Genomic DNA, 12563 nt, shown 5'->3' with positions numbered 1-12563 from the left:
AAAACATGTCCAGCAAAAAAGAAATTCAAAAATCAAATTTAGTCATAAATTTCTGCCAAAATGTATTCTGCGACATGTCTTTGCTAAAAAACAACCCAATACGTGTAAATTAATTGGTTTACGTGAAAGTTATAGCGTTTACAAATGGCGGGAAAGATACTGGGATTTTTAGGTTTTTTTTTTATACTAATAATGGTGGCGATCAGCGAATTATGGCGGCGATCAGGGACTTATGGAAGTGACCAGCGACTTATGGTGGGACTGCGGGACTGCGGCGGACATTTTGACATTGGGGGGTACTGACTTGGGGTCACTGACATCCCCAAAAACACTAATACAGTGATCAGTGCAAAAAAAAAAAACTGACACTGTACTAATGGCAATGGGGAGGAAGGGGTTAACTTTATTTTTCAGGGAAGGGTTATAGGAGTGAGGGGAGTGTTTACTAGGGGGCGGGGGTGTGTACTGGGAGGGACAAGGCTGATCGAGAAAGAGAAACTGTTCTTTCTCGATCAGCTCATCCTCGAGCTGAGAAGGAAGTGACAGACAGCGCAGCTACTGCAGACCCGGGGACTGACATCTGCGGCGGTGATCTGCGGGACAAATAGGGGGCGGCGGCGCGCCTCGCGCGCGCCCCCTATTTGTTTACAAAACACACGTCTTAAAACGTGGTTTTGCCTGTGAGTGCCGCCCTGCCGCCGTATATGTACAGTGGCTGGGTGGCATGCGGTTAACTTGGGCAAATATTTTGAATCCAGTCACTATGGATTACCATAAACATCCAACATCTGATTTGCTTTAAAAAAACACACACATATATATATGTATATTTCCACTGCATATTATGACATGTCATAAATAGAGTTGACCTTTTCAAGTTTCCATGAATATATTTCTAATTCTGGTTTATTGAAAAAATATGCTTTATTTTATGTGAAATCTAAAAAAACAAAATACTTTCTCATGATACATTCCACCCTGTACTGTGACACAATGCATGAATACACTACAATAGAATACAGTTTCCACTCATACGATAAATACATTCACTCAATGGTATGATGCCCAACGTGATGTGTGAAGCAAAGTTCCTCAAAACCATCATGTCATACATAATGGCGCTTACCCCAAAATTATTGTGTGGTCCCTAAGGTACCACCAAAATACCAAGCAGGGCGATGTCAGACATGCAGTGCTTGAGTTAGACCCCTGTCCCCCGCACTTCCTACATGGCACTGCAACAAAACCAAAGCATGCAACATTCCAACATTACAATAGACATCCAGTAAGCAATAGATGTGATGGGGGACTGGAAAGGGGATAGGAAAGCAGAATCAGAGAGGGGAAAGACTTCACAGGCCCAAAGTTTTATTGAAAGGATAAGGACATAAAAGGAAATGTTGGGGAAGGGGAAATTTTCTTCAGACATACTCTTCCACTTTGAAGTCCATCAGATTTTAGTCTCTGAGCAGACTGTGAACCAGTCTGTGATATTCCTCAATGGACATCCTCTCCAGCTGGTGGATGAGGTGCTTTCTGGCATACTTAAAGCATCCTTAAAGCAACACATGACCCTCCAGGTGCCATCAATGTCCTCCTGATAAAATGTCTCACAGAATAGTCAGTTCAGCACTTCAAAGTGTGTGATAGCTGTCTGTAGAACAAAGTCTCTGAGTTCTGGTTCCAGGTTCTGAGCAAAGGGGCACTCCCAGTAAACATGCAGAGCAGTTTCCTCCTGGATGATGCTAAAAGGACAGTGATTGTATCTGCCCAGGTTTCTGACATGTATAACTGTACTAACTGGTAACCTCCCTTGGATCTCCATCAATGCCAGATCCTTGTACCTGTTGGTAAGTCTCTTTGAAGAAACATTCTTCCAGACCACCTTGCAAGTGGCTGAATTTAGACCTGGAACAGACTGCACAGTCTTGGCTCTGATCAATTTGTAAATATTCTCTGGCTTCCACAAGTCTGGCTTGACTCCATGTAGCCTCCTTGATAAACTTAAAAGTATCCTAGTACCAAGGAGTGACCCAGTTGTAGGGGATGGAACTGTTCCATTTGTCCCATCTGAGGGAACTCCAGAGGGGCAGTAGGAAAAAGCGAAACATTGAGTTTCCACAAGAGTCCATTCTTCTGTCCTGTGGATGCGGTTGCAGGCAAAGAACACCCTCATTTGTGTAGCGATGTTGGACTAGCCCTCACTGCTTTTGAGGGACTCTTTCAACAAGGCTGCCCTTTTCACTCTGTTCATATTGAAATCCAAGATGAAGTAAAGCACCGCCCTGGTGATTACCTTGCAGGTGTTGACCCAGGGGGGGCAGAACTGTGCGAGGTACTACAACACAGAAAGAATCTTGCTGTGGAGTACCAATGTCTTTCCTTTGATGGTAAGTTCTCTGAGGCTCCATATTCTAACCTTCTGCTTCATCTTTGACAGTCTGTATGCCCAAGAGGTCAGGGCTGCACCCTCAGCTCCAAATCAGAATACCAGAATTTTGATGACATCCATCTTGTTACAGACTTTTATTGTTCACATTTGATCTTGCTAACATTGTGAAAGGCTGATAGTCCCAAAGCTATCTGGTTGCAGTTTGGAGTTTGAAGGGTTAATTGCATAATTAACCTAACCCCATGACAATCGCTCTCAGGCTGCTGGCACATAGATTGTGGTCCTGCGAGCTGGAAAAACTGTGTAGGGTGCAGCTGACAGTTGCATTGTGATGCAAGTGACAGCACAGTGTGAGGTTGGCTGGTCTTTTGTCACGAGTTGGTGAGAAAGGCACAGCGTTCGTCACACCCCAGTCTTCCTCTAATCTACTGCAGTCAAGTGTCCCCATGGGTGTGTTTAAGAAAAAGAAAAAAAATAGCTTCTAACATACAACTACAGAAGATGTCACTTTACTGCAGTATACTTCCTAACCAGCAACACAAATGATTACAGGTATCTCAAAGGTGGTGGAACAGATAATACCAAGTATTTTAATAGCAGTGGAACAGAGAATGCCATGTATTTCAAAGGTGGTGGGATAGATAATGCTAAGTATCTCAACGGTGGTGGCAGGGGTGGACTGACAACTCATGGGGCCCCTGTGTCCTTGCCCAAACTCAAAAAAGCCTATGAAAAAGGTACCAGGGGCATCTCATGGGGCCCCCTACTGACACCGGGCCCTCGGGCAGTACCCGAGTTTCCAAATGGTCAGTCCGCCCTGGATGGTGGGACAGATGATGCCAGGAATTATACATGGGTGATGGGAATGATGATATATCATGCCAAGTAATTAGTAGGTGATAGGATAGTGGGTGATTAATGATGCCAAGTAACTCATAGGTAGAAGGACATAGGATAAGAAATGAATCCAAATACCTCACAGAGAGCTGGACACATGATGATGGATGTTGCTAATTATCTCAAAAGTGAGGGGACAGATGATGACAAATGATGCACATGAGGATCAAAAGACTTTTTTTTAAATACACACTTGATGGAAAACACTGAATTCAGGAAAAAAAACTATGTGCTGAAAGAGGGATCCGACAGCTTACCTCTTGGCCACTAAACAATGAAGCTCAACAGCATGTGCTGAAATTCAACAGCATTGACTGAAATTAAGAATGGCTAAACTTGACTGACTCAACGCAGCATTGCACAATGTCTGCTGCATTGTGCCATCTAGGCACTTCTTTTAGGGAAACCTAAACTACCATAGTAGTACACTGAAGACTCTAAAGGAATACATACAGTCATGGCCGAAATTGTTGGCACCCTTGATATTTTTCCTGAAAATCAAGTATTTCACACAAAAAAGGTATTGCATTAACACATGTTTTGCTATACACATGTTTATTCCCTTTGTATGTATTGGAACAAATATAAAACAGAGGCAGAAAAGCAAATATGACATAATGTCACACAAAACCCCAAAAATGGGCTGGACAAAAGTATTGGCACCCTTAACTTAATATTTGGTTGCACACCCTTTGGAAAACATAACTGAAATCAGTCGCTTCCTATAACCATCAATAAGCTTCTGACACCTCTCACCCGGAATTTTGGACCACTCTTCCTTTGCAAACAGCTCCAGGTCTCTCTTATTGGAAGGACACCTTTTCCCAACAGCAATTTTAAGATCTCTCCACAGGTGTTCAATGGGATTTAGATCTGGGCTCATTGCTGGCCACTTCAGAACTCTCCAGCGCTTCTTTGCCATCCATTTCTGAGTGCTTTTTGACGTATGTTTGGGGTCATTGTCCTGCTGGAAGACCCAGGATCTTGGACGCAAACCCAGCTTTCTGACACTGGGCCCTACAGTGCGACCCAAAATCCTTTGGTAATCCTCAGATTTCATGATGCCTTGCACACAGTCAAGGCACCCAGTGCCAGAGGCAGCAAAACAACCCCAAAACATCATTGAACCTCCACCATATTTTACCGTAGGTACTGTGTTTTGTTCTTTGTAGGCCTCATTCCGTTTTCGGTAAACAGTAGAATGATGTGCTTTACCGAAAAGCTCTATCTTGGTCTCATCTGTCCACAAGACGTTTTCCCAGAAGGCTTTTGGCTTACTCAAGTACATTTTGGCAAACTGTAGTCTTGCTTTTTTATGTCTCTGTGTCAGCAGTGGGGTCCTCCTGGGTCTCCTGCCATAGCGTTTCATTTCATTTAAATGTCGACGGATAGTTCGCGCTGACACTGATGCTCCCTGAGCCTGCAGGACAGCTTGAATGTCTTTGGAACATGTTTGGGGCTGCTTATCCACCATCCGGACTATTCTGCGTTGCAATCTTTCATCAATTTTCCTCATCCGTCCACGACCAGGGAGATTAGCTACAGTGCCATGGGTTGCAAACTTCTTGATAATGTTGCGCACTGTGGACAAAGGCAAATCTAGTTCTCTGGAGATGGACTTGTAACCTTGAGATTGTTGATATTTTGCCACAATTTTGGTTCTCAGGTCCTCAGACAGTTCTCGTCTCCTCTTTCTGTTGTCCATGCTTAGTGTGGCACAGACAGACACACAATGCAAAGGTTAAGTGAACGTCTCTCCTTTTTATCTGCTTTCAGGTGTGATTTCTATATTGCCCACACCTGTTACTTGCCCCAGGTGAGTTTACAGGAGCATCACATGCTTGTAACATTCTTATTTATCCGCAGTTGTGAAAGGGTGCCAATACTTTTGTCCAGCCCATTTTTGGAGGTTTGTGTGACATTATGTCGAATTTGCTTTCTTTCCTCCCTTTTTTTGTTTTGTCCCAATACACACAAAGGGAATAAACATGTGTATAGCAAAACATGTGTTAATGCAATACGTTTCGTGAGAAATACATGATTTCCTGGAGAAATATCAAGGGTGCCAACAATTTCGGCCATGACTGTATATATTAAAATTTTAGTTGTTAATTGCACTATAAGGGTAGCGAGTTTATTTCCAAAATCCAGATCTAATGCTGGTCCCATTATGTGAAAATGATCTGTTGAGTGGGATGTTTCTAAATATTGCATGTGCCGTAACAGTCTTACTGTGTTACAGGGGACCACCGTATTTCCTCTCCTTAGTTCTGCTCTGTCAGACCCAGAGTACTGGAAGTCTCCCTATGACTTTAATCCAGAGAATTTCCTGGATGAAAATGGAAAGTTCTGTCCACAGGAAGCTCTTATACCTTTCTCCGCAGGTAAGAAACAGAGAGAAAAACAATCATAGTGGCTTCTTCTGCCTTGTAATGTGACCATGTGATATCTTCTTTCTGCTGCTCTCTGGTTGTTCCAGGGAAGAGGATCTGCCCAGGGGAAGGTTTGGCTCGGATGGAGATCTTCCTTTTCCTCACTGCTCTGCTCCAAAAATTGTCCTTCCAACCTGCAAACCCCACGGACACGTTCAACCTGGAGGTGCTTCGACGTGCTTTCCATAAACAGGGTCTCGCGTACAATCTGAGAGCCATTCCCAGGACAAAAAAAATGTATGAACATACCAAACAAGGACCGGAAGACATACTCCAGTGAAAAAGGAAGATTCTTCTTTCCAGAACTTATAATGATCACTTGATTCTGTAGGCATCTCACATGCTTTACCTGAAAGACTGAGATTCCCATTATCTCAGAATACATTTTTTTCCCTAGACGTCTTATAACTTTCTCCTGACACCACTTTGTACTTACTTTGTCTATGCCAGACGCTACAGCTTCAGTGTTGGTGGTGATAGGTCAAATGGAGTCTGATCATTGCTGTCATGTCAACTGCCTGACTTCACACAATATTTCCTAAAAGTGTGTGAGCTCAGGCAGATAAGGGGGCAGAAAAAAAATTACACTTCAAGTGATCACTAACACTCAAGCCATAGTGCTGGAGTCAGTCAAGGTAAGTAAATATTTCATAAGTAAGTGCGCAGCTTTAAAAACTCTTCATAAGCAGATTTTTGCATAAGCCCAGTCATGACTGCTTCCTTCCCAGCTAGGATGTTGTGTGTCTATCACCCCTGCCCTCAATCAATAATCATATTCCAGAGTCCAGTAAAGGCAGTGAAATTTTAGCTGGTGTGCCGGGGATATATTGCAAAATGTACAGGTGTTTGCAGGTTTAAGCATCACTTTAGCAAAATGTATTTTAATAAATAAATATAATAAATTATCTTTGTTTGAAAAATTTTTTGGGATGTTTGTTTAATGTTTGAATGGTTAGTGGGGTAAAATCAATTGAACATTTTCAACAATAGCAATGAGAAAAGTCTAAAGAGAAGGATGGAAAAATTTCCTCAAAGAAAATTCTAATTGTGAATGTCGTTTCAGTTCAGGAGAAACAGTACATATTGTAATGCTTATGTTCTAGGCTCTAAGGTAAGCTGGCCTTACACTTACAGAATTTAGATAATTTGATTTTCTTTCCAAAATCACTCCACTTCGGAATACCTCCCGCGGCATTATTGTGTTCTGCAGAAAACCTTCCTGGCTGACAGAACACAGTGATTACTGAGAGTTAAAGCTGAACATGTAAAATGTTTTATGAATGATTTTATTCTGGGGGAAACTACTGGGATGCAGCAAAGGTTACCAAGTACCTTACTCAATTTTGTTATGTCTGTGCTGCCATTGGTCCCATGAGAAGTGCAGATGAATCACTCTTAAATAGTAATGCTTGGTTTAAACTTGCCGTTGGTGTGCAATACAAACAAGCAGTTGAGATGTTTTTAGTGCCCCTCTTAGGTTGCAAAATTATTCCTCCTGTTGCATTTAACTGAATGAGACCACGCAGCATCCATCCCACAACCATGTGCAATGTACATGATTTTGGCACAATGGTGCAGGTTTTTAGGGGTTAAAACATATGGTGAGGAGGTTACATAATGCATCCTCAGTACCTGTCAAATGTCTTCTAAAAAGTAATCAACTGTGGGTCACTCTTCAGAGGGCGATACATGCTTAAATGAACCCTAACTCCACTTTGTAGAGAAAAAACAATTCCCTTTGGGTTATCACTGTACATTGTAAGGGTTCTAACAAACCTTGAAGGTAGTTGCTAGCTTTTGTTGTTCTGAAGAAATAACTGCTCCACCATGTCATTTGAGGACCGATTCTGAATGGGAAGATGTAGTTTGTTACAATCACCTTGAGCACTCTCAATTGTTCTAATGGGAATAACTGTGTCTGCACCCCTTTAGAAGTATTTAGCCATTGTGGATTATCTCACCCAAACCAAATTTTCCATTGCATGGGTTTCCCTAGAATCTGTTTTTTATCTTATTTTATTCATTTATTACAGGTACTCATATAGCACTGTCAATTTACGCATATATTGTACATTCACATCAGTCCCAACCCTCAAGAGGCTTACAATCTAAAGTCCCTAGCTCATCTTCATACACATACAAAGACCAATTTAAACAGTAGCCAATTACCTATCAGCATGTCTTTAGCATGTGGAAGGAAACCCACGCAGATATAGGGAGAACATGCAAACTACATGCAGGTAGTGCCATGGTATGGATTTGAGCCAATGACATTAGTGCTCCAAGGTGGAAGAAATAATCACTTAGCCACTGTGCTGCCCATATTTTAGTGAGACTTCTTTTTTTTGTTTAAATTTAAATATTTATTAATTTTTCAGATAAACAAGTTATACAAACATACTCATTAAAACCTTAGCATATTATCAAAACATTTATCATTTCATCCCTTCTCTCCCTACCTATATACTACCCATCCCCCCCCCCATCCAATCCCTGAGCCCTTCTGCTCTGCATTTTCCTGTTCATTTCTGGAGATCGTAATCCCTATAAAAGACGAACAAAATATGTTTCCATTGCTCTGGTTTCTCTTCAGATCATATAAATCTTTCGCCTTAATGAGACTTCTGAGAAAAATCTATGAACCAATCACACCAACAGTCTACAGAACAGCTCCAAGCTGCCATATTGAATTTTACAGAAAGCAGCTGCAGAATGAAAATTATAAATATATAAATAACATTCAAAATCAACAATCGGAATGCGCTAAATTATATCAAAGAAAATAATTTGTGTACAAAAGTCCAAACATCCTAAATACAATATATGAAAAAATCTCCAGTGAAACAATCCATAAATTGGTGTAGAAAAATGTCCAACACCCCAAATGAAATTTCTTCTTAAACATATAAGTGCACCGTGCTTAATCCACCACCAAATGAATGGAATAAACTCACCAGAGCTCAATGCTGATCAAATTATAAATCAGCACAAGCGTGTTTGCTCTGGGAGCGATGAGAGAAGGCAGATCATGAAGCAACACTCTGTAGCATGAACACATCCAGATACCAGGAGCAATACTCTGCAGTCACTCTGAAGTATGGCCAGGACTCTTTATATAGCGATCATCCTCCAAATATATAGTAATACCACTCAAAAATAAAGGAAAGGCATGATGGTGCAGTAAGTAAAAACCATTTAACTTTATTACAATCTCATCTTACTCACAAAGTTAAGTGTCCACCTGACACTGGTATAACAAGCGATCAGATACAAGGAATGGACGAGCCCCGTTCACCGCGGACACCTCGCCGACAGCTCCAGGGAACGTCCTGACGTCATCCAATAGGCTCCGCCCAAGGCGGAGCCTATTGGATGACATCAGGACGTTCCCTGGAGCTGTCGGCGAGGTGTCCGCGGTGAACGGGGCTCGTCCATTCCTTGTATCTGATCGCTTGTTATACCAGTGTCAGGTGGACACTTAACTTTGTGAGCTAGTGAGCTAGTTCTTATTGACATTGGCTGTATGTGTGGTATCATTGTTCTGCTGCAGAATAAATTTGGGGCCCATCTCAGGCCTCTCTGATGGTATAGCATGATGGATATTATCTGCTTGTATTTCTCAGCATTGAAGACACTATTGATCGGACAATATTGAAGACTGTTGACACAGTGGCTGACCAAGGAAACTTAATGCAGCAGTTAAAGTCACATTATGCTTATATCCCTTTAACATCAGAAGACGGTCAGCAGTGCCATCAGCACAGAACTGTTGGAAACAAGTGGGACCCAGGTACACCCATCTGCTGTCCAGAGAAGTCTGGACAGAAGTGGTCTTCATGGAAAAACTGCAGCCAAAAAGCCATACCTCTGATGTGGAAACAAGGCTAAGTGACTCAACAATGCTTGAAAACATAGGAACTGGGGTGCAGAAAAATGGCAACAAGTGCTGTATCAGGAGACAGTTTGTTTGCCGAAGGGCTGGAGAGCAGTATGATAATAAGTATCTGTAACAGTGAAGGATAGTGGAGGTTCTTTGCAAGTTTGGGGCTGCATTTCTGCAAATGGAGTTGGAGATTTGGTCAGGATCAAGGGTGTCCTAAGTGCTGAGAAATAAAGGCATATACATATCCATCATGCCATACCATTAAGAAGGTGTGTGATTGACCCCAAATTTATTCTGCTGCATGACAGCCACCCCAGACATACAGCCAATGTCATTAAGAACTATCTTCAATGTAAAGAACACGTAGCCCTTGAAGTGATTGTATGGCCCCCACAGAGCCCTGATCTCACCATCATAAAGAGACAGAAGGATTTGAGGCAACCTACATCCACCGAAGATCTGTAGTTCTCCAAGATGTTTGGAACAACCTACCTGCTGAGTTCCTTCAAAAACTGTGCAAATGCACAGTTGCAAGAAAAAGTATGTGAACCCCTTGGGATTACGTGGAGTTTTGCATGAATTGGGCATAAAATGTGGTCTGAACGTCATCTAAGTCACAACAATAGAAGAACACAGTCAGCTGAACATAATACTACACAAACATTAGATGTTGCCATGGTTTAATTGCACATAACATGTAAACATTCACAGTGCAGGGAGGAAAAAGTATGTGAACCTTTGGACTTAATAACTGGTTGACCCTCCTTTGGCAGCAATAACCTCAACCAAACGTTTCCTGTAGTTGCAGATCAGACCTGCACAACGATCTGGAGTAATTTTGGACCACTCCTCTTCACAAAACTGTTTCAGTGTAGCAATATTCTTGGGATGTCTGGTGTAAATCGCTCTCTTAAGGTCATGCCACAGCATTTCAATCGGGTTGAGGTCAGGACTCTGACTGGGCCACTCCAGAAGGCGTATTCTGTGCTGTTGCAGCCATTGTTTTGTTGAATTACTTGTATGCTTTGGGTCATTGTCCTGTTGCATCACCCATCCTCTGCGGAGCTTCAGTTGGCGGACAGATGGTCGTACGTTTTCCTGCAAAATGTCTTGATAAACTCTGGAATTCATTTTCCTATCAATGACAACAATCCGTCCAGGCCCTGAGGCAGCAAAGCAGCCCCAAACCATGATGCTCCCTCCGCCATGTTTTACAGTGGGGATGAGGTCTTGATGTTGGTGTGCTGTGCCTTTTTTTCTCCCCACATAGTGTTGTGTGTTCTTCCCAAACAACTCAATCTTGGTTTCATCTGTCCACAGTATATTTTGCCAGTAGTGCTGTGGAACATCCAGGTGCTCTTTTGCAAACTTCAAACGTGCTGCAATATTCTTTTTGGACAGCAATGTCTTCCTCCATGGTGTCCTCCCATGTACTCCATTCTTGTTTAATGTTTTCCTTATTGTAGATGTGTCAACAAAAATGTTAGCATGTGCCAGAGATTTCTGTAGGTCTTTAGCTGACACTCTGGGATTCTTCTTTACCTCATGCAGCATTCTGCGCTGTGCTCTTGCAGTCATTTTTACAGGATGACCACGCCTAGGGAGAGTAGCAATAGTGCTAAACTTTCTCCATTTGTAGACAGTCTGTCTTACCGTGGACACATGAACATCAAGGCTTTTGGAGATACTTTTTTAACCCGTTCCAGCTTCATGCAAGTCAACAATTCTTGATTGTAGGTCTTCTGAGAGCTCTTTTTCTGCGAGGCATGGTTCACATCAGACAGTGCTTCTTGAAACCAGTAAACCCAAAACAGGTGTGTGTTTTTTAAGGGCAGGACAGCTGTCAGCAACACATCCAATATCATCACACTGATTGGAGTCAAGGTTGGCTCACTCCTGGCTCCAATTAGCTCTGGGAGAAGTCATTAAGCTAGGGCCTTACAAACTTTTTCCTCCCTGCACTGTGAATGTTTACATTATGTGCAATTAAACCATGGCAACATGTAATGTTTGTGTAGTATTATGTTCAGCAGACTGTGTTCTTCTATTGTTGTGACTTAGATGACATTCAGAGCACATTTTATGCCCAATTGATGCAAAACTCCACATAATCCCAAGGGGTTCACATACTTTTTCTTGCAACTGTATCTAAAAGAATTGATGCTGTTCTGAAGGCAAACAGTGGTCACACCAAATATTGATTTGATTTGATTTGGATTTCTTTTCTGTTCATTTACTTTCCATTTTGATCATTTATAAAGATAAATTATTAACACTCCAATTTCTGAAGGCAATGAAAGCATTCTTAATTTACTTACATTTTTGCCTAAAATGTTTGCAAACAAGTGCCAAGTCGCTAACTGTCTGAAGAGTCAATAGCTAAAAGACCTCCAACATTCATGTGGCTTTCATATTAGCACAACAGTGTGTAGAGAGCTTCATGGAATGGGTTTCCGTGGCTGAGCAGCTGCATCCAAGTCTTATTTCACCAAGTGCAATGCAAAACGTCGGACGCAGTGGTGTAACACACGCTGCCACTGGACTCCAAAACAGTGGAGACATGTTCTCTGGAATGACCAATCACACTTCTCTGTCTGGTGATCCAATGGATGTGTCTGGGTTTGGCAGTTTCAAGGAGAACGGTACTTTCCTAACTGCATTGTGCTAAGTGTAAAGTTTGGTGGAGGGGGGATTATGGTGCGGGGTTGTTTTTCAGGAGTTGGCCTTGGCCCCTTAGTTTCAGTGAAGGGAGCACTTAAGGCATTAGCATATCAAGCCATTTTGGACAATTTCATGTTCCCAACTTTGTGGGAGCAGTTTAGTGATGGCCCCTTCCTGTTCCAACATGACTGCCCACCAGTGCACAAAGCAAGGTCCATAAAGGCATGGGTAAGCGAGTCTGGGGTGAAGGAACTTGACTGGCCTGCACAGAATCCTGACCTCAACCTGATAGAACATC

At 42.2% G+C, this 12563-nt stretch overlaps 1 protein-coding gene across 2 annotated transcripts in view; it reads left to right on the top strand.

Annotated features, from left to right (window-relative positions):
* Positions 1–6626, top strand: part of LOC149455707 (cytochrome P450 2A4-like) — a 62911-nt gene extending 56285 nt beyond the window's left edge. For both annotated transcript variants that reach the window (XM_089686105.1, XM_089686104.1), the window contains exons 9-10: positions 5532–5673; positions 5769–6626. In XM_089686105.1, coding sequence (XP_089542231.1) covers positions 5532–5673; positions 5769–6001 — 375 coding nt within the window. In that variant the 3' untranslated portion in view covers positions 6002–6626. The remainder of the gene's footprint in view (positions 1–5531; positions 5674–5768) is intronic.
* Positions 6627–12563: the final 5937 nt, after the last annotated feature.

This window comes from Staurois parvus, unplaced genomic scaffold (assembly GCF_062004578.1).
Source record: "Staurois parvus isolate SC_StPar_1 unplaced genomic scaffold, SC_StPar_1.0 ptg000390l, whole genome shotgun sequence".
In the NCBI taxonomy this organism is placed as follows: domain Eukaryota; kingdom Metazoa; phylum Chordata; class Amphibia; order Anura; family Ranidae; genus Staurois; species Staurois parvus.
Note: the sequence above shows the minus strand (reverse complement) of the source record. Positions and strands in the feature narration are given on the sequence as shown.